General features: G+C 56.6%; 1 protein-coding gene across 3 annotated transcripts in view; it reads right to left on the bottom strand.

The window, feature by feature from the left end:
- Positions 1–2,300: 2,300 nt before the first annotated feature.
- The window catches only part of PPP2R2C (protein phosphatase 2 regulatory subunit Bgamma), a 126,864-nt gene continuing 107,279 nt past the window's right edge, over positions 2,301–21,885 (bottom strand). For all 3 annotated transcript variants that reach the window (XM_082727479.1, XM_082727481.1, XM_082727480.1), the window contains exons 7-9: positions 17,602–17,771; positions 12,358–12,449; positions 2,301–5,065 (exon numbers count right to left, since the gene is read on the bottom strand). In XM_082727479.1, coding sequence (XP_082583605.1) covers positions 4,774–5,065; positions 12,358–12,449; positions 17,602–17,771 — 554 coding nt within the window. In that variant the 3' untranslated portion in view covers positions 2,301–4,773. The remainder of the gene's footprint in view (positions 5,066–12,357; positions 12,450–17,601; positions 17,772–21,885) is intronic.

Genomic DNA, 21,885 nt, shown 5'->3' on the forward strand with positions numbered 1-21,885 from the left:
TCCACCAGCCAACAGTTATGTGACTTGGGCTCTGAGCCACACTTCCTCATGGGTTCCTCTCTGGATTGGGGAAGATGAACAAGGAAGTGCCCAGCAGGCCCCTGATCGCAGCAGGGCTCCCCACACTGACCCCCCACCCCCATCCAGCTCTTACAGCTGCTCTGATCCCTGGACACGCATTCCCCAGGCACTTTCCAACCTGGAGGACTTCATGTTTAGGTTAAAATCAGGCTATGTGAATTTTGGCAACAGGGCTCCCTTTCAGTGAAAAGTAGCAGAAGTTCCCAATGCGGCAACTCTGGGGCAGCATATAATTAAGGAATCTAGTACCAGCAGAAATCCTAGAGCTTTCTCTTGATTTTGCAGACCTCATGCCGTCGACCACCCTTTGGCATAGGGGTTTCGATGTCGGGAGAACTGGGCACTGAGGTCAAGACAAGATTGAGTCACACCCCAGCCCTAAGAACCTACAACTGCACAGGACAAAAGTCTTAGACACCTGGGTTCCAGCTATGCCTTTGCTGTGTGGTCCTGGGCAAGGACCCCTCTGAGCCTCGAGTTCCTCATTTCTAGAACAGGAGCAGCAATGTTACCTACCACGTGGGTCTACTGTGGCATGAAATAATGAATGCAAAGAGCTGAACGCAGTGCCTGGCACGGAGCTGGTAGCCATCAGCGGTCACTAGCATGGTCCTTAGCTTGTGGGTGGTGGCCTTGGTCAGGTGTCCTAAATCTCCTGGGATTCAGGTAACTACTCTGGGGAATCAAGACTGTAAGGGCCAGGTGTCAGCTGGGTAGTGTCCTGCCGAGGCTCCAGGGAGGAATCCACCCTTGTCCTTCGGGCCCAGCTGGACGCCCATGTTCCTGGGCCTGTGGACTGCCCCCTCCCCCATCTTCAGAGCCAGCAATGGCTGCCGGGACCTTCCTGCTACATCTGACCCTCTATCCCTGGTCTCCACTCCCCCTGAGGTTCTCTGCTGACAAGGACTCATGGGACAGATGGGTCCCACCTGATAACCTGGGGTAACCTCTCACCTCAGGGTCACATGTGCACGGCCCAGAGCTGATGCTTAGTCAGCACTGCCTGCGGCTGGATTTGGTGGAGCTGAGGCCATGGCATCCCTGACCATCCTCTGAGCCCCTGCCATGTGCCTGGCACATTCACCATCTGAGTGTGAATCCAGACTCCACCACTCCTTGGTCCTGTGAATTTGGGCCCAGGTCAAATCACTTCAGCTCTCTGAGCCCCAGTTCTGCATCTATAAAGTGGGTATAATAACAGGACTCCCGTCTCCCCTGCAAAAGAGATGACATGAAGCACAGACGAGTGCGTGGGCCCGACACGGTAACACGTGTGAATGAGACAGTGTACGTGCAGCCCGGGGACAGTCCCACATGGCTCAGTGTTGCAGTTTCATTATTGTGTCAGTTATCCCAACAACACCGAGGAGTGGCATTGCCCCCCAGATACACATGTGGTTCAGAGACAGCAGCCCAGTCCCAGGATGCACAGCCAGGGAGCTTTCTCCCCCAACCCAACACTGTCCAGGATCATGAAGAACTTAGCCAGTGAGTGCCCCACCGGCAGGACCTACCCAAACAGCATCTGCCTTCCTCCTGCTGCATCAGAAGCATAAAGTGCCATCTGCAAAGGGGATGGGGGAGGCCTGGGGCTCCCAGGAAGGGTGCTGAGAAACTGTGGGGGGTGGGGCACAAAGCCCCACAAATTCTTTGGCTGATCTCAGCCACTGTAGCAGGCCAGGCTGGGCCCCTCTGGATTCTAGAATCAATCAGATGCCCTATGATGTCCCGTTCCCTGGAACCCGAGGCACTTGTTGGGTGGTGCTGCTGGGGAGGAAGGGATGCTCTAGGACTTCCATAGGCCAAGCTTGAAACCCGCTCCAGCACATGCTAGCTGTATGACCTCGAGTTAATTCCTTAACCTCCCTGGACCTGCATGTCCTCATCTGTACCGTACCCTCACGCTGATGTGGGCGTGAAAAAGATCAAAACAGAGTGAGAATACTGGAAATCACGGTGGGCTATGTGCACCTGCTTCAAAACAAAACCAAAAAAGGGGCAAAGCAAATGATCACTTATTGAGAATTTATGTGCCAGACATGGCTTTGCCGACACAGTCCGATTCATGCAGTTAGATCCATTTCTCCAGAGATGAAACCAGAGCTCAGAAAGGTTAAAAAATGTTTTAAGAGCTAGAGGTCGCAGAGCCTGGAGATGAACCTGTACCCACCGCCCTGGGCTTGGCCTCATTTGCAAAAAATGGCATTCTGAGTCTCGTGTTCAATGTAACATTTGTTATTTTATTTGAAAAAGCTGGTATTAACATATTTATAATTTTATTCAACAGTTGGATAATCTGAGATACCGAAGAAAACCAGAATGCACCCATGAGCTATAGAATCCAAAGTGATTAGGTCTGTCTACCTACCACCACGTACCCAACGCCACCAAGAGCTCAGTCCTTGGAGTATTAGAATAAAAACAGAACGACCCAACAACTTCACAATGACTATGTGAACGCTCATACATTCAAGAAGAGCAGAAAATTTAAACAGAGTAAGAAGCAGAGTGACTATCTTACTGGCCCGTCTCTGTGACTAGTCTTGCCCCTCCCCCCCAACATGTGTCATTATTCACAACTTGCTTTGGACATCATGATTTTCAGGGATCTGAAGATATGCTTTTCCTCTAAGATCATTTTCTTTCTTTCTTTTCCTTTTTGGTTTGGTATCCAAAGTGTAAAAGAGGAGTAAAGAACCAGGAACTGTATTAAGACCTTCCTTTGAACGCAGTGTTAAGAGGCGTACTCTGTAGATAGTGTGAACTCTACGATCTGACAGTAACCTCCAGCTGCAAAGGCAAAGTCTTCTCTTAGTGTCTGAATCACAAAGGGAAATGGATTGTGCCAAATATCCGTGTAATTGTGTAAGGCCCTCAGAGCTGGATTTTGGCTTCAACGAGATTTCTATACAAGGTACCACATTCTTGAACCTCTTTACAAAGGGAGAAAAAAAGGAATCCAATCCTGTGATTGTTAATTTTAATTAGAATAGATTATGTACATATAATACTGTCCAGGTCACCTGGATTTTACAGTGATAGAGAAACAAACATTCTTCATTCATGTTGATTTGAAAGACAAAAACAAAAAACCAAAACAAAACAATGGACCCATTTCCTTGTGTAAATATCATATGGCTGGAAGTGAATGCACATGCGTTTTGTGCTTTGACACACACGACAGTATACCGCTGTCCACTGAGAAAAATCTCGGGTTGGTCTGTTTCCTGGGTTGGATTACATCTTGTAAAAAAAAAAAATGTTGGCTTCGGGCTCCACACTCTGTTCTCTGAATGCCACGCACAGCCAGTGGTTCACTGTAATCGCACACAGGGAGAATGATCGGGCAGGGTGGGCAGAGCCAGTATCCACATCTGCACAGCAGGAGCACAGCATTCTCTGTGGCCCTCAGGAAAGTGTCCTCCGAGGCCAGGTCATTAACAAAAATGTATCTTGAAATGGTCCTAACATGCAAGTTCCTCCTGGAGGCAGCTCAGTGCACCTGAACGAGGGGCTAGGGTAGAGAGATGGGTGCAGCAAGGTGCCCCCGAGGTGTCGGGGGGGTCTGAAGTCACCACACAGAGCTTGGCACCACTGGGGTCTTCTCTGTTCTCCATGCTGCGGCTCGGGTCGCCCCGCTGGACCCTCGTCATCACCCATGTGCTCTATCAAGCCCGCCAAGATGAAGGGGTGTTTCCAGAACCTTCCACACAAGAATGCTGCTTTAACGGGAGTAGCCGACATGGTGAGTCAGAAAGCAGGCAGTGTGCATGAAGACCTGCCCAGGATTCCTGACTCAACCACTTGGTCGGAGTGTGCCTTGGATCGACTGTTCATGCTGTCAGGGCCCGCTGCCTCATGTGCAGAGCGGGAAGGACAATTCTTCACCATTTGTCCCTGGCACCTGGCAAAGCCCAGCACTCAATGAGGGGCTGGTGTAAGTGAACGGAGTAAGTGAACAGATACCCACCTTCCAGGGTCACAGACAGAGCCTTCATGAGCTCCCAGGAGGCGCCCAGTGACCCCGATGCGGGACAGCAGAGCCCCGTGGAGAGGGGACTGAATCCACGCACGCACCTAATGGGCCGAGCACCATGTCTGGCCCCTGGCCCACACTCAGCAAAGGTTGGGGACATGGTGAGGAGGACAGGCACACGCACAAGCGGGTTTCACTGCCCCCCTCTCCTCTCCGGAAACGCCGGACCTGGGGTATTGAAAGACTTAAAACAATCTAAAAGAGCAGCTTGCACCTGCCAATTCTCAGCATGAATTCATGATTCAAAAAGCCAAGGGAAGACCCTCGGCTCTGAGACAGTGAAAATTGCTCCACTGATAATCAAAAGAATCCCTGGCTGGCTTGTTTGAGTCCGTCCTGTCCTCTGTCCCCAGAGCCCTGATCTGGGGCCCCCTGGCAGGGAGGGGTGTTCCCAGGGCGCCTGCTTCCCCTCAGAGTTGCTGCTAGAAGAAGTGAAGTGTGAGCCTGGAGAAATCCAAGTCCTAATCGTGGAGCAGGCAGCACACGGTTAAGGACGGGAATGAAGGGCCAGGACCCCAAGATGATGATCACACCCATTTCAAGGTCCGTGGCTGTGAACGCTCCTGACTCCTGTTTCCAAACAGAGAGCGTGGCCAGCAGAGGCAGCCTGGCCGGGCTGCTCGGTGGTCATATCTCAGACGGGGCTCTGCGCCCACCTAGTGCATCTCGGAGTTCACCTTGTCCTGGAAGATGTACAGGTTGTTGGTGGCTGCGATGGCGATGATGTTCTCGGCCGGGTGCCAGGCCGTGTGCAGGATCTTCTTGGTGAAGTCCAGGCTGTCCACACTGATGTCGTCCCGCCTGCGCTTGCCGCCCACGCACACGCGCCGTGGCTTGAGCACGGCCCGGGGCTTGCTGCTCTCCCTCGACGCCTCCAGGGTCACATCCCGCTTGGTGTTCCGGTCAAACATGCGGAAGAAGTTGTTGTAGGCCCCGGTCATGATGACACTGGCAGGAGGAGGATGGGCGTCAGGTGGGGAGAACATGGAGGGGGGACACGTGCCACGTCTCTAGGGACAGACCCAGGGGGCAGAGATGGGTCCCAGTCCCCACCTCCCACCTTCATTCCTCGCAGGCTCCGCAGCCCAGAGTTAAGAGCCCTTGACACTCCGCCCGGACACCACGGAGAAAGTTCTCCTGTACTCTCCCTTTCCTCCAGGAGAGAGGCCTGGCCTCCCAGAGAGACGAGGCACCAGCAGAGGGAAAGCAGAGGGCAAATCAACACAGAAGCCCCACCCAACTGCAGACTCCAAGGCCATCCCAGGGCCCCCCCCGGTCCCCACCTGTCACGCCCTTCACCATGGTGTCCCGGCACCCTCCTGTTCTGAGTAGCTGAGTGACTAAACGCCCTGTGCACCCTGGGCTGTGCAGGTGTTCACACACCCCCGTGTCCCGCGAGAGAATCTGACATTGGTGGTCCCCTCCGTTTCTCCTCCCCCACCTCCCCCAAGGAGAGGGGGGTCCTGGGGGTTGGCGGTCAGTCAGCACGGTGGGAGCTGGGACCGCCAGAATGCCAGCTATGGGAGCCTGGGCCCAGAGAAGGGGTTTTGGGGTTTGGCCCCAAAGAGGCCCTGGAGCAGCCAGGCAGGGAGCGGGGGGCAAAGTAAGTGAGGAGGGAGGGGACTCTAGGAAATGAGGTGCCCTAGAACGTTCTTCAGCGGGTGCATACAGTTGGAATTCCTCTCTCCCTTTAAAAGCCGAGCGTGTTTCTTGGAGGTGTCACTGCTCCAAGACAGAGCTCCGTGGACCCCTAGTTAGCAAGGGTTTTGCACATACAGCGTGTCTTCAGGATCACCCAAGTCAGGCGAACAACGCAGGGCAGGGAGATGCTGGAGACAGATGTTCCCCCAGACAGACCAGGAGACATTCTCATATCAGACCCCTGGGCTGTGGGAGGTCAGATGCTCATGGAGATCCGGGCAGGGGCGAGGGGGAGCAGATGATGCTGAGTCACAGGGTGAAGGTGACTCAATTCTTGTAACATGTTCCCTTCCGTGGGCGAATGTGGGGTGGCAAACAGATGCGGGGAGCGCAGACCCGGGCCTCCCTCCCTGCAGCATCTCTACTGGAGCCGGGAACAGAACGCTGTGATCAGGAGTCACACTGTCCCCTCGCCTATGGGTCATATCTTAGGGTCAGTCCCTTCTAGATGGCGGTGAGGAGAGTGCAGAGTGGGGACAACCTTGCAGCCGCCTGGCTCCTGGACCCGACTGAGGGGAGTGATCGTCTCGGCAGGGATCAGGGGCTGGACGGACAACTGTCTAGTTCCTTTCTCACTGAGAGGGTGGCCCCTTGGAGTTCCAATCCTTCCCAGGAAGGATCTCGTGTTCTGGGGGCCTGGTGAATCTGGGCCATCAGTTCCCCAGAGGAAAGCAGAGGCCCTGGGTTCCCACCCACGAGCAGCTTCGGGCCTCTCCGCCCACCCCAGGAGTGCGGTCCTAATGGCCCGCACCCACGAGGCGAGGCTTTGCACCAGAGTCCACAATCTGCCATGCCAGCATTGGTATCTCCTCACCCTGCCGCCCAAACTGCTTTGTCAGACCTTGTGTTGCGAGACTGGGAGGGTGGGGTGCCCAGGTAGACCCAGGCGGGGGTGAGTGGGTGATTGAAGAAGAGCTCCATAAAGAGATTATGCACAAATGTTCTGGAAGATTCTAAGGGAACCACGAGGAAAGTGCTGAGCCCTGGGGCTGGAACATTTGGAGATTTTGTTACCAGGCCTGAGGGGTGAGGGGAGAAAAGTTGACAGAGACAGAGACTGAGGGGCAGGCGGGGGAACACCTTGTGGCGCTAACCACTGTGGGCGAGCGCCTGTGGCTGCCCGGGGTGGATGTGTCTGGTCTGAGTCCCAGGGCCTGGCCTGGCCTCACTGGAGGAGCAAATGCCGAGCCTCAGCTGCAGCCAAACAGAACTGGACTAAGTGGAGCCCCCAGGGCCTGAGTCTTGGGGAGAAGGTAGCATATGCTCTGTAAACAGCAGGGAAGGAAGGACCAGAAGCTTCTCTTGTTCACTGCCACACCTGCAAGTTCAGAAGTACCCCCCCCCAACAGGTGCTCTAGGGGCATATGCAGATATGAGGGTCCCAGGCCTTCACAAAGACCCCTGGGGGGAGTCCTAGGAGAGCAGAAGGCTGCCTAGCGCCCCCTACCCCCTGCACCTGACCCTGGGTCGTGGGGGAAGGGGACAGAAGGGCTTCTCTGCAGCTGTGCCTGGGGAAGGGGCACGGCCAGGCCATTCTGCCTTTCGGGGAGATCTGTCACATCTCTGGAGCTGAAGGCAGGATGGGTCTACTCTCTTCTGTTGTGTAACTCTGCCTCTGAAACCTCAGTCTGGAGGGAGGGGGGACAAAGCCACTGCTTGTAGAGACAAAGAAGTGGCTTGTGGGGAGGTACAGGCCTACGCTGTGTGGGGAGAGGCCCTCCTGCTCCCACCTTCCCAAAGTAAGCCCCCCTTCTCTCTCGCACATCAGCTCATCCCAGGAAGGCAGGGTTGGCTCAGATGTCCCCCCAGGTTATGACCCATGAGCTCTCTCTCATGTAGCAAGGATCCCCACGTGTAAGAATGTGGAGTGGGCTGGTGACTCCGTCATTGGAACCCAAGCCCACAGGTCACAGGGCTGCCCCCAGGGCTGGCAGGCACACCAGCAAGCAGCCCCTGGGGATCCGGGCATCTGGCCACTGCAGCCGACAGGACCCTGGGCTGAGCCAGGGCATCACTCCGGTGCCCTCCCTCAGACTGTGGCTCTCAGCTGAGACCCAGCCATGGGAAGGAGAGTGTGCGCAACAAAGTCAGGAACCCAGAGCTGCTCTCCCAAGGAAAGTCACGCCCCAGGGAGCCCACTGGAGACCTAGGGACGCCAGTCGATCCAGGGGCCTCCCGGCAGCCCAGCCCGTGGAGCGCCCGTGTTTGGGGCTTTCGAAGGCCCATGCTGGAGGACAGAGCAGGGGGCCGGGGACAGGTGATGTCAGCGTGGCCACCGAGGCTTGGCAAGGGGCAAGAGGGGCCACTCCACGGCCCAGTGCCAGAGTCCCAAGGCTGACAGGCATGGGGGCTGCCCCGGGGTGGTTGGCTAACTGTTGCAATAACAAGGGAACATTCAGGGACAAGGTGGCCTGCTCATTGTCAGCTCCTCGCGCAGCCAAGGAGATGACAAGCCCACTGGGGAGATTCTGCACACATCTCTTGCTTTCCAGAAAAAGGGGGTATGTTTTCTTGAATGTTCCACCTAGGTGGGAACCCCCGGCCCCCATGGCCACCCCCAAGGGTATACGCGACCCAGCTCCTGTCCATTCTTAAATGCAATGATGGTCGTCTGACTCTAGCCCTTCCCCTCTACCTTCACCATCCACATCACCCTTGTTGCTGCCCAGAGGGACGGCTATAACAGCCTGCTCACTTGACCCCCTGATTCTGGCCCCCAGCCCAGCCCCTAAGCCCATCATCCCCTGTACCCTCCCCAGGAACACCCAAGAGCACTTGTTCACCCTGAGACTTAACCCCTGTCCTCAACACTGAGCTATGGCCACATCAGTTGCCCTTCCTTCCCTGAGGTTTCTGCCATGCTGTTCCCTCTCCTCCAGTGCCCTTCCACCCTCTGTGGGAAAATTCCTACTGGTTTCTTGAGACTTGAGGGCACCTCCTCCAGGAGGCTATCCCCAGGCCCCTCTCCCGATGGGCCCGCACCCACTCCCCTCCTGCCCACGGATTTCCTTTGAGATTTGCTCTGGTCTGTGCCTTGCAAAAGGCACAGGACACAGGGTCCTGCCATGTAGGCAATGGGTCCCATCTCTGCAGTGTCCCTGGTGCCCTGTACTCTTGGTGGTCCCAAGACTGGAATCTGCAGATCCCGGGCTCATACCTGCCCAGACAGGAAGCACATTAGGGACAGACTCTGCCCCGCACCCTGCAGAGGGGGAAACTCAGACCTTGGGGTCACCAGCTGGGATGCACTCTGACCTCCTGACCCAGGACAGCAACCCATCAGGCCTGTCTGGCTCAGCAGACAAGGGCGGGGGGGTGGGGACCCTCTTGTGGCCCTGCCAGATGCCCCCTTCACTCCCACAGCAGGTGTCCTCTGGTATCAGCTGTTGTCACAGGCGGGGTCCCAGGGAAGGACCGCACCTGCCAGGTAGACAGCAAATGCACAGGTAGGAAGCACTGATGAACCCAGATGCCCTTGGCCCAACGCTTTATTAGAAGGTCATTCCTCTTTCTGTCCCTCCTCATCACCTGCTGTGCCCAGCCCTGGGACTCAAGGGACACTCCTGAGATGCCAGCAAGAGGAGGACTTTCCTCCTCCCCCAGGGCGAGCAGCTGTAGCACCCCTCCCTCATCCGGCCTCACCCTGCGACCTCCGCCCTGCCCCCGGCTGCCCTATTTGGTGGTCACTCCCAGAACCTGCAGAGGAGAGGAGTCAGCTGTTGGCAACAGACCCACCCAGGGAGCTCATAAAACTGACAGCAGGCCTGCTTGGGGGCCCACTCAGGAGCTTGGGGCCAGGGCCCAGCTGTGGTTTCCAACACCCACGCCAGAAGGCAAGTCTGAGATCCCCATGGGGCCAAGGCCTCCCCTTCCTGGGCCCAGAGCAGCTGCCGTGGAGATCAGACTGGGGTCAGGAATGTAGCGGGGCAGCCCCAGGCACTAGGTGGTCAGGGGCTGGTGACTGGCCTCTCTGTAAAAACACGGGGTCAGAAGCCTTTCTCTCTCCATGCACTTTACTTGGGCCTACACGGTAAAGGCACACCCCCAGCCCGGTATTGTGGGTGGGGACTCGGGCCAGCCCACCAGGGTTCAAATTCTACCTCGGTTCCTAACATGCTCCCCCCACAATCTCCATGCAGATTTTTCCAACAATAACAGGGGGGTAATGAGGAACCCCAACTCCTGGTGAGCATGGGATTCTTGGTAAAACAGGGCAGTGTGGGGCCCAGGAATCTCCAGATGGTATTTCTTGATTCTAATCATCCTCCTGGCCTGAAGCCCCAGTGGCTAGGTCTGGGACAGGACACCCCAAGCAGGGAAGCGGAAGGAAAGAGGGCATGAGGAATGGTTCCCAGGGAAGGGCCCTGCTGAAGCCCCCTCCCTCCCAGCTTCTGATCCACAGAGCGAAAGGTGGAGTGACATCACTAAAGTCCCTGGCAACCCACACAGCTGGGCGGAAGAGGGAGTCCCCTCCCCACGTGCAGGGAGGAAGGGCTCTCTCATCTCAGAGCACCAGGACCCAGCATGCCGCAAACGACGCCAGGACAGGATGGCCCACTCCTTAATCCAGAAGGTTCCCTTAACAGAGAAAAGCCCCTGCCCCGGATTGTGTCTATGCAGGTTGCTTCACCTCTGGGCCCCTCATTTTCTTCATCTGCATGTGGGGACGTCAGTCACCACTCTTGTCCCCAGGGCTCTTTGCACTGAGGACAGTTGAGGGACTGTGGAGCTCTGGGCTCTATGCGCCCCTGCTGTTCAAGCGGGGTATGCAATAATCGTGTCCACATGGACTGGCTCGAAAAGTGAGCATGTAACCCGAACCAAGCCGATAGGCCCCTCCAGGAGAACTTCTGGTAGGCATGGGGCGGGCTGTGGGCAGTGAGGTCAGTGCCAGGGAACTACACGGGAGCATCTTCTGAGCAGTCAGGGGAGCTGCAGGACCGGACGGGGCTAGTGTGTGAGAAGCAGGGAGGCACAGAGATGACAACAGAGAAAGCAATGGCCCCAGGGTACACCTGAGCCCTGGGGTGGCCTTGCCTGCACCTGCCCAGAACGAGCTTAGGCTTGTCTGACTTCTGCAGCTGGAAGACGCCTGGTTGACCCAAATCCCTTTGTCCTAGGCAGAACAGATCAAGGAGAGATTCCTGGAGGAGACATTCAGGATGATGTGGAAAGTGGCGGCCCACACCTATGCCTTCCGGAACATTAATAGCCACTGACTAGACACCCCTAAGGCCCCGAGGGAGCAGCTCAGGATGGGCTGGGCCCCACTCACACCCCCAAGGGCACCCTATCCAACTGGGAAGGCAAATGGAGTCAAAGAGAAAACATGATAAATGCCAAGACACAGATGGAAAACTCAGGAGGCTGGGGGAGGCGGGGCAAGATGGAGAGGGCCCTGAGGGCTTCCTGGAGGAGGCAACCTTCAGTTGAGTCAGTAATTGGAGGTGACAGCCGGAGTGAGCTAGGTGCAGTGACGCCAGGATTGCAGGGTACGGGAGCAGAGCTGGTTGTGGAGGGGGAACCACTGAGGGGAGTGACAGGACCCCCAGGGGTAAAGTGCATGGTAGGAAGTGGCATGAGAGGCAAGAGAGCCTAGCTCCAGGCTCGGCACCAACCAGGACAAGCTTGGCAGCTCCTGTTGCTTGGGAGCCAGGCATCGCCTGTGCTTGAGTGCCCCCTGGTGGTCACGTGGAGGAAGGGCATGCAGTGGTCACAGTCCGTGGAGAACCCCCAGAAAACACACACACACAGCAGTGTTGGAATCCCCTCTGGCCAGCAGTATGTCCCTCTCCTGAGATTCTAATGGAGCCCGCACCCCAAGACCCATTGCCGGTGCTCACTGGGGAGCCCCCACTATGGCAGGGTCTGTAGCTCATGCCCTGTCCTCACTGGAGGTGTCTGGGCTTGGCCTGAGTACAGGCCTGGAGAGGGTGCAGGATGTTCCCTCTGACCCTCTGGGTCAGCCTGCTCTCAAGCCAGGGCCTCTACCCAGGTTTTCTAAGTGTTATTGATAGACCCCGTGTGACCTGTAGAGACCCCCTGGGCCGGGTGAGCCCCAGGATGCCAGCAGCAACTCCAGGGGATCCCTATGTCCAGACACGGTGGCCGAGCCAGCCTGTGCGCAGGTGGCTTCCTCCCGGGCCCATCCCTGTGGTTTCTGGGCCCTCCTCCCCACCCCCACCCTATGGTCTCAGCATAGGACTTCCAGTCTGCACCTGCCTTGGGCCAGGCCAACAATGGGGAATCAGAAGCTCATCTTAGGCCATTTCCCACATGGGTGGGGCTGTGAGATGTGCTCTCCACCCCAGAAAGGAACATCCCTCACCCCAGCCCCCCCGGGAAAGTGGCCATGAGGCTAGGGACCCGGGACTGACTGGAGGTGGGTGTAGTCAGGGTCCTGTGGCACCCTATCCTGAGCCCAGGAGCCCCTCAACACTTTCATTCACCAAGGCTTGTGAACGGCACATTCGCACCATGCTGGGTCAGCAGCCAAGGCCCTCCCCAGCTGCGGGGCCTCTGTCCCAGGCCCAGGGTACCTGTCGCTCCCGTTCCAGGCACATTCAAACTTGTCAAAGATGCAGTCGTTTTCATACAGGGAACAGAGCTTGCTCCGAAGGTAATCATGGACCTAGTGAGAGAAGGTGCAGGGTGAGCTGGAGTGGGGTGGGGGGGATCCTGGCCCTGCAGCCAGAAGGGTCTCCCTGAGGGTCTGGATGGCCCTTCTGACTCAGCCCCACTCACCTAGAAGGACCCACAACCTGTCACGGCCGATCCCTGAGCTGTGGCCAGAGAGGGGACAGTCACCGTGACAAAGGAAACCATACTGTAGGGACCAAATCCCGGCTCCACCCATGCCCCTGTTGTGTGATCCTCAGCAAGTGACTATACCTCTCTGAGCTTTGGTTTCTTCCTCCCTTGAGTGATAAAAGCACAAAGCTTATGGGCTGTTGTGGGATCAACCCGAGGAGACTGCCTGGTATAGGGGTCCTGTCCTCTGAGGACAGTCACCATGAGTACAAACCATGGAAGAAAGGGGAGGAGGATGCCCAAGGGCCTCTTGAACACAAGCTCAGCAGGCATCACCTGTCCTGTTTTGGGGATGAGGCACTGCCTCTCAGAGAGGGTGAATAACTGGCCCAAAGTCACACAGCCTATAACTGGAAGACCAGGACCCTCTACCAGAGTCACCTGCGACCACGGGAGAGATGGTGATGTCCCCGTGGCCCATGTCCACCTCTCAGCAGCTTGATCCCACAAGTTCTACACCTAGAGGGCCTCGTGGGGGCTTGCTCCCTGCTAGGGATGGGATCCTGCCAAATCCCGAATGCCTGTGTGACCCAGAGTCACTGAACCTCTGTGAGCCTTAGGCTTCCCACCTACAGAGGGAGCGGTGAGACCCTCCAAGCAGACAAATGGGGGCAAAGCACCCATAGGTATTTGGGACTCTGATCAACTCTGGAGGGACAGACAGAAATACGTGCTCAATTCCTATCGAGCAGTGACTCAGGCCACAAGCCAGGGGTCAAGTGTGGGGGAGGGGGGCCGGGGGAGGAGAAGAGGGGAGGGGGGAAGAGAAGGGAGGGGAGAGGAAGATGAAAGGAGGTGTTCACCCTTTTCTGTCTAGGAAGTCCTTACTCATCTTTAAAAGAAAGGATGCCCCACCGGCCACCTCCCTGGGTCCCCAGGCTGAGCCGTCTTGTCCCCTCTGGAGTGTTAGGGCTATCTGCGGCTCCTGTCCCAACTTTCTGTGTTCGTGCAGACCCCCTCCCCCTCCGAAGGTTCACCCTAGTTTCACACAGTGACTTCCCCGCCCGCCCAGGAAGGGGGCTCCACAGCCCTTCCTTCCCCACCCCTGTCTGGACTCCCGTGTGCTCCTCTCTGTCCTCTGACGACAAAGCACACAGCAGACCATCCAGCTGCCAAGGGGATGGCAAGAGGCCCACCGAGGCTGCCCACCACTGAGCCCCCGGTCCTCCCAGTGTTCCCCATCCTTCCCCGTACAAAGGCCACCACCAACAGCATCCCTCCCCATACCTCTTATTGGTCCCACCCCTCATGCCGCTGGTCCAGAATCCAGAGGGATCCAGAGCCCAGCCTCTTCTCACCAGGTCCAGTGCTGCTACCTGCTCCAAGGCCACCTCCCGGATCACGGCAAACGCCTCCTGACCGCTCTCCCTGTGTTCTCCTGTGCCCGCCAGCCCCAGTATCTCTCCACGGGCAGCCAGGGAGACCCCTAAGAAACCAAGCTGGATCGTGCCACGCTGCTGCTCAAGACCCTCCAGGGCTCACAGCCCTCCTGAGCTCTGCCCCCAGTCTCTTTTTCTCTTCCCCTGCTCATACTGCTGCTCCAACTGGCTCCCCACCATTCCTGGGCCACACCAACCATGAGCCTGCCTCAGGGCCTTCGCACTTACTCTTCCCTCCTCTGGGAGCACCTTCCCCACAGATGGCTGATGCCCTCACCTCCCTCAGACTCGAGCACCCCTACTTTCTTTGCCTCAGCCTCTGGTTTGCTTTATTTGTCACACTTTTTGTAGGCTGTGATTATTGTGTCTATTTGCCTGGTTTCTGGCCATCTTTCCTGTAGGAATGGATGCCCCTCGAGGCAGAGTCTGTCTTGTTCCTCACAGTTTGCCAGTGGGGTGCACAAGGCCTGGTACATCACAGGAGCTTGACGCACTTTTTAGAATGAATGAGTGGGTTAGAGACTCAACTTGTGGCCCTCCAGATGCCACAAGGCTCTGGGTCTGGGCAAGGGTGTAGTGGGGAAAGGATGGGCTTGCATCCCTCCCCAGAGGCTCCAAGGAGAAGGCTGAGCCTTGCATTGGGCTGAGAAGGAGGCCGAGAGGCAGAAAGAGGAGGACCCAGAGGGCTGTGCTGCGAGACCCAAGAGCGGAGGCCAGGGTTGGGTGGAAGGACTTGTGCATCTCCAAGACCTGGAAGGAGGGAAGCAGAGGGCAGGGCTCTGTGACACCAGGGAATGACCCAAATGTGGGCTGGAGGCATTGGGTTAGGCAGCCCCCCAACCCCAGGTGAACATGGGGGATGGGGACCCTGCAAGGCCAGGGGAAAGACGGCATAGAGCCCGGCAGAAGGAATCATGCCAGACCACCCCGATGGGACACTGGCCTGCTTGTGTGTCCCTGAGAAAAAGAGGAAACTGACGCAGGAGGGCCCCGCTGTTTCTTTCACACAGGTGCCGACCTCAGGGAGCCTCCCTCTCCTAGTGAGTCCCTGGCCTGTGGCCACACCACACCAAGGCTCACTGTGTGCCTGTTGTCCAGGACCCTGGAGGGTGAAGCTGCAGCTCCTACTTCTCCCTGAGCCCAGGGTCTAGCCCGGCACAGAACACACCTGCCAATTATGTGTGATGGCTCAGACGAATGGGGATAAATGGTGCCTAGCTTCCTGCAGGCCACAGACAGACTCTCAGGGGCCCGTGTTCAACCCCTCCAGGTCTGCTCTGCTCTGCACTGTGCTCCCTGGGAGGTCCCGGCAGCCTCACTGATGCACTAGTCCGAGCACGGACATGCACTGTTCTCCCTCTCCCCGTCCTGCAAGGTCAGCACACCCAGCCCTCTGGTGGCGGAGCGAGGAAGAGCGTGGGCTCTGGGGAAAGTCCTATCAAGTGTGGGGTTTGCCAGCTCTCCTCCTGCAGATATACCATTTAATTCCATTTTCTCCAAATAAAAGGGATCAACATAACACTGGCCCCACTTTCCTGGACAGCCATGAGGCTTTAGGAGAGGAAAAGTGTGCCAAGGACTAAGCTCAAGGCAGCGCATGCTGAGGGCTGGCTCATGCAACACCCATCCCCATCCATCCCTTCTCCCCTACCTTCCTCAAATAGAGAGGCCGTGAAACTCTTCATTCCCCAGCCTGGTCACAGACCCATTCCAGCCAACGACCTTACAAGCAGTCTTCTGAGGAGTGCTCTGGGAAAGCGTCTGTGCTCCCAATAAAATATCCAACAGACCCAACCAGTACAGACTTTCACATCCTTCCTATTTCCTTCTGGGAATGAAGGCATAGTTCCTGAAGTGTGGCAGCCATTTTGCCACCATGAGGCATTGCACATGAAGGCAGGGAACAAATATACAAATAACGGTGAGCCAGATCACAGAAGGAGCTGTTGGGATCCCAAGGAGGTCCTGGAGCCACTCGCTGTTCCTGGATGCCCCCTACAAGACTTCTTCTGAAGGGAGAGAAGTCCCTATGCGTTCAACACTGAGAGTCAGCCAACCACAACTGAGCTGAGCACGACTCTAGAGTGTAACAGCCAAAAATGTTAGTCACTGTGTTGGTTTTATGTAACTATTGTCATTTTAGAATCAGTAGGTAGGCCAGCGGGCTGGAAGCAAAGCACCCAGTTCTCAGCCTTGTCTCCAGGATAGTCTCCTCCTACTTTAGTGGGCCCTCACATGCTCTGAGGTTCTCTGGAGGTTATGGGTGCTCTCCTTGCAAGACGCCTGTATTAAACATAGCACCTAGTTTCAGGGTCTATGGGCCTTTATTGACTCTGGGCCTCGGAAGGCTGAGGGCCCCCGTGGACCTCCAGACAGTCATTTCCCAGCCTGGCTCTAGGAGGGGCTGGTCACTCCTGCACCTGAGCTGGGACTGGGTCATGTCTTCCCCAGTCTCCAGACTCTGCCATCTCCTGAGGGTCAGAGGAGATGCTGATCCCTCCCTGGGCTAGGCAGTGTGAAGAGAGGCCTGGGAGACAACTGGGCAGGACCTCCGGTAAACACGTGGCTCGAATGGGGCTGCCACCAGGAGCCGTGACAGACCTTCCATGAGCCCTTCCCAGGAAGGGATCAGATACACCTGTGGGCGTATAACCTCCAGACTGAGCAACCCGTCTCTCCCTGAAGCTCTGCTCCCTTCCCAGTGAGCCCCCCACCGCACTCCAGCCTCCCAGGACACCCCTTACCCCAGGCCCCAGCATGAAGGGAGGACAGGAAAGGGGCTGGAGGGCTCTGCATCCATCACCGTCCAGCTGCAAGGCAGGTCCCAATAGTCCTGGCCTCTTGGCACCCAGGTCCCCTTCCTGCCCAGTAGAGCTGATGGCTCTCCCTTTGCGGGGACAATAAGAAACAGAGGTAACAAACAGAAGTGTGTGACCCCCTGTGGCCACCTAGTACTTGGTGACACAGTGAGGGTTTGCCTGGGCTTCTGGTGGAGACTTGCTCTAACATCCCATGAATTTTGTTTTCTACCCCTAAGAGATCTGGGTAGCTCATAACACAAAGCTGATGGATAACGCCTTTCTGGGGTGGGGGGGTTCCCCTGCTTCAGCTGAAGTGCCTGGTTTCCACGGCTTGTGGCTAAGGATCTAGAAACAGAGTATGTCCCCTATCCCAGCCACGCTCAGGAGGGGTGCTCCCCGGGGGGTAAGGGAGGGCAGGGCTTCTCCCGACTTAACCTGGGCTACAGACCCCGGCTCCGAGGAAGGACCACGTCTGTACCTTTAGTCACCCAAACCCTCAAACTGTGCCAAGGTTGATGCTCACCCTAGTTCCCCTGGGCTCCGGATCACAGAGGCCAGCAAGTGGACAGCACCCACTGACCCCGCGAGGCAGGACTGAGCGCACGCTTCTGCTCTTGGCCGAGCTGGGGGCCGGGGATGGACTGCCTGATTTCCTAAGCCTTACTGTCTTCGCCTCCAGTACGGGGATATGAATGCCACCTCTGCAGCCAGCGATGTCCCCTCTGGGGGGGATTGTGGGCACAGGGGATGGAGGCTGGGAGGGGCTCCGGTCTGTCTGGGCTGCAGCTCCTACCTGGTAGGTCTCTATGGGCCTCGCCTCCATGTTCAGGTCCCAGACTTTGACCGTGAGATAATCCCGGGTGAGCATGTACCGGCCACTGTGGCTGAACTTCACGTCCGACACAGAGGAGATGATCTCGGAGAAGAAGGAGCGGTTACTGGGGTCCTCGGGCTCTTCGAATACTGTGGAGACAGAACAGATGGCTATCACCAGGCTGCTCGGCCCCATGGGCCAGAATGACCGACGATTCTATTTCCATCCTGGGATCTCGCTGAGTGGTCCTTCCTTCATTCATTCATCAAACCTGTAACTGACCACCTGTCAGGCTGGGGGCCTGAGCGACCTTCTGAGAAGGGAAGGAGCAGCTTCTGGAACAACGGTTATTGAACATCTAGTCTCAGCCAGATTCTGTGATGAGCCCTACTGCACATTACCTCGTCTAACCGCCTGCTCAGTCCCACCATCACTCCCATTTCATAGCCAGGAGCACTGAGGCATCAAGAGCTAAAAGCCACGCCCAAGGCGCTGAGCTAGAAGCAAGCTTGGGAGTGGGGATTTGAACCCAGAGCGTCACTGGCTGTGGTGTACTCTGCTGCCACCTACTGGTGATGCTGAGCGCCAGGACCAAGAGGTGTCCTAACATTCTCACACACACTGGGCAGTGTCCTGGACAAAACCCGGCACTGTTTGTGGCCCTGGACCTCTGCCCATGCGGCACTGAGCGGTCGCAGCTGAGCCCTGGTGGCAGGCACGTTTGGTTCGGCTGCCGTGGGGACTGTAGCAAAAATCACATCTTGCTGCCCAGATGGAGCTGGCGTCCCAGGTGCCCTTTGCCCCCAACCTCTTATGGTCTCAGACCACATGCTCCACTCCGGAAGCTGCTTACATGGTTCCTGAAGGTGACAGCTTGCTGCCCCTACCGGACCATCCCACTGGGGGACAGAAGGCCCAGTGAGTGGCTCCCCAGGCAGCGCCCCTGCATTGCTGTCCCTGAGAACCAAGCCTTCCTGACACACAGAGGTTCCCACACAGCAGGACTAGCTCTTTGGGACTCAGTCTGTTGCTGGCTGTCTCACCAGTTTGCCCACCAAGGTCCTCACTGGCTAATCGGATCCCACGGGGCCCTGGGGCAGGGTGGGGACCAAATTTGACCAAGCATCCTCACCTTAGCTAACCAAGCTAACCAAGCATTAGCTCCTTAGGAGCTGGGCTGGGTCTGGGGAGCCGGGAAGAGGATGTAGTGGTGGGCTGACAGCTATCTTCCAGCCCGTCTGGAAGGAATTAAACATCTGACAACCTTTCCAGCTGTCCCCATGGAAACCGGCCGAGTGGCTGCTCCTTCTGCTGGCCCCCAAGCCCCCGGATCTGAAATAGGGAAGCTGAGAGCCCATCACATGTCCCGAGAGGCTCACAAGCATGCCCTGCCTGCCGGCCCCTCCCGATCCTAAAGTTCCCCATCCTACGTCCTAGCTTCATCCCAGCCCCATATCCCGCCATCCAGGACCCCTATCTCCCTCCTGTCCCAGGCAGATGCGGTTCCTGCCACAAGGGGTCAGAAGATGAGTTATAAAGGTATAAAACGTGGTCTGCCTCTTTCACCCCAGCTTTGCACCCCAGGCTTACCCTGGAGGTTTCCTCTGGCCAGCCTCCACCCAAACCCCCAGGGGTGGCCCATCTCACTTCACCCCTGCACTGGGCAGAGCAGCTGGCAGGCCATGCAGGGTAGGTCGGCAGGGGGCTGGGGGGGGGGTACCAAAATCGCAGAGGAGTGTCTGCACTGGATGACACAGAGCCATGGACCGTGTCCCCTGCCAGCTTCAAGGAGCAAGATACCACAAAGGTCAAAGCCTGAGAGGATGCTCTAATCGATAGTGGAAGACAGAAACACCAAATGGCCCTCTGTCACCTCAGCTCTGGCTTCACGTGGACATTTCTGATGACTCTTTAAGCCCAAGAGGACCAGAGCTGCACGCAATGACTGAAGGGACACTGACAGGCGTGGGAAGACTATACATAGGAGTTCTTTTTATTTTTCACACATTCCTGTGAAATCTTTGAAACCACTATTTTTTTTTTTTTTTTGGCAAAAGGTTGACGAAGGTCATCTTCTGCGTCGATCCTGTCCCCCTCCCCCGGCCTCGCCACCACGGGCAAGCCGCATGTCCCCCCAGGGCATTAATCACAGGTAAGGGAGTCCCCCCTCTAACTGACAGAATCACTCAGGACATTCACAGTAATTACTGCTGCCAAGGGTTTACAGAAATGCATCCTAGAGCCCCTGTCGCTGTGATGGGCTCAATCCCACCTCTCCCCTGCTGCCCTAATTATGTTCAGGTTGGAGGACTCTGAATCCCCAGAAATGTCTTACTTCTTTTTAATGATTCTGCATAATTAAGACCCCTGTGGCCCCAGCTGGTTCCCTGACAAACACATCCTCCTGTCTTGGTGCCCCATGGCGTCGCCTCTGGCACATAGTGGGGAGGGGGGAGAAGCCCTCCTCCCCAAAATGAGACGAAGGTGTCCTGGGGAACCCAGCTCTGCACCCAAGGAATGGGAAGGTGAAGTCAGAAGTGGCGTGATGACCTTCCTCTCCAGCCTCACACGCAGCTGATGATGTTGCTCTTCGTTAAAGCCCTCCATGGCTCCCACTGCCCACAGGACCAAGACTCAGACTCCTACACGGAGCTGATAAGCTCCTTCCTAATGCGGCCCTCACCAACCTGCTTCTCCAGTCATCCTACAACCGCCTTTCTGCCCCAGGGCCTCCAAAAGGGTGAGGCAAGCAAGGCCCAAAGGGTTGCACACTGAACAACTCACCATCAGGGTCACCTTAAATGAATGCCTTTCAGTGCTCTGCCCTCCCGTACCAGGCAGCAGAACAGAGCAGAGTTCTACATGCCCATAGGCAAGCACCTGGGCCTAGCGTCCCAGGCCTGGAGAACAAAGCATGATGGGACCTCTGGAAGAAATAACTGGGAGTTACTCATTATAAAACTGCTCAGTTTTGGGGCGCCTGGGTGGCTCAGTGGGTTAAAGCCTCTGCCTTCAGCTCGGGTCATGATCCCAGGGTCCTGGGATCGAGCCCCACGTCGGACTCTCTGCTTAGCAAGGAGCCTGCTCCTCCTCTCTCTCTGTCTGCCTCTCTGCCTACTTGTGGTCTCTGTCAAATAAATGAATAAAATCTTAAAAAAAAAAAAAACTGCTCTGTTTTACTGAGCAGTATCTACTCAGTAAAATTGTGTGGCTATTTTTATAACATTTTCTCATTGTTTTTCTTTCCCTGAAATCTCCGTTCCCAGTTTTAGTTCTTGTCCTTCCTACCAACTCTTATACATCCTTCCGAACCCCAACTCGAATGCCCTCTTCTATGTGTATCTTGTCCAGATGTTCTCCAAAGAAACAAAAGGGTCACCCTTGCTGCCCACACAGCCTGGGGTGCCCTCCCGTATGGCATCAGCAGGATATGTTGTCACTTCATGGGACTGTGAGCTCTTGGGGCAGGGCTCCATTCTCTGTCATTGGTCATCTGAGCATCCCTGCCCAGCCCGGAGCCTTACTCAGAGCCCAGCCCTACTCACAGAGTGGACAGAAGTTTCGGTACTGCCTGCCCATCCCACCTCTTCTCTGTGCCCTTCCTGATACATATCTTCCTCAACCTGATCCAATCCCACTGAAGCTTCTAGGCCCAGCAGGGAAACCTGAATCTGTTAGAAGTGCCCCCAGCTCTTGCTCTGGATCCCTTTGGGTAGCACGTTCTCCATCCCACTCCTGTCGGGGTCTCTGACTGCAGGTGGGGGAGGTGAAGGTGAAACAGTGTAGGCAGAATTGATCCGATGGGGACAGGGTGAAGGAGGGATCAGAGTTAGAGGGTAGAACTACCCTGGCTTGAGCCACACAAGCAGGGTCAACTATGCAGGCCAGTAAGGCTTTGGAGAGAAATGGACAGACATACAGGAGAGGGGCTCTGCCAGGGAGTATAGGAAGGTGTGGACCTGAAGGAGCCAAGAGGGTCCTGCCCCGTCGTTGCTCGCAGCGGCCCCCCAATCAGGTCCCCCCTCTGCTCTGATATTAGACAAGAGCAGCCGTGGAATGATGAGCACATGTCCAGGCTAGCCCCACCTTGGGCTCTAGGAGGAGCCCAGGCTAGCCTTGCTGGGCAGAGCTCCAGGAGGAGCTGGGAAGGGTCTGTGCAGCAGCAGAGGGAAAAGAGTTGGATTGTGGATCACAGGGCACGCTGGAGGACCGGAAGTCTGGTGCCTCTTCGAGGCCACTGTTGGGGTCAGGACCTCCTGCATG

The sequence above is a fragment of the Mustela nivalis genome, assembly GCF_964662115.1.
Source record: "Mustela nivalis genome assembly, chromosome: 4".
NCBI classification, from domain to species: domain Eukaryota; kingdom Metazoa; phylum Chordata; class Mammalia; order Carnivora; family Mustelidae; genus Mustela; species Mustela nivalis.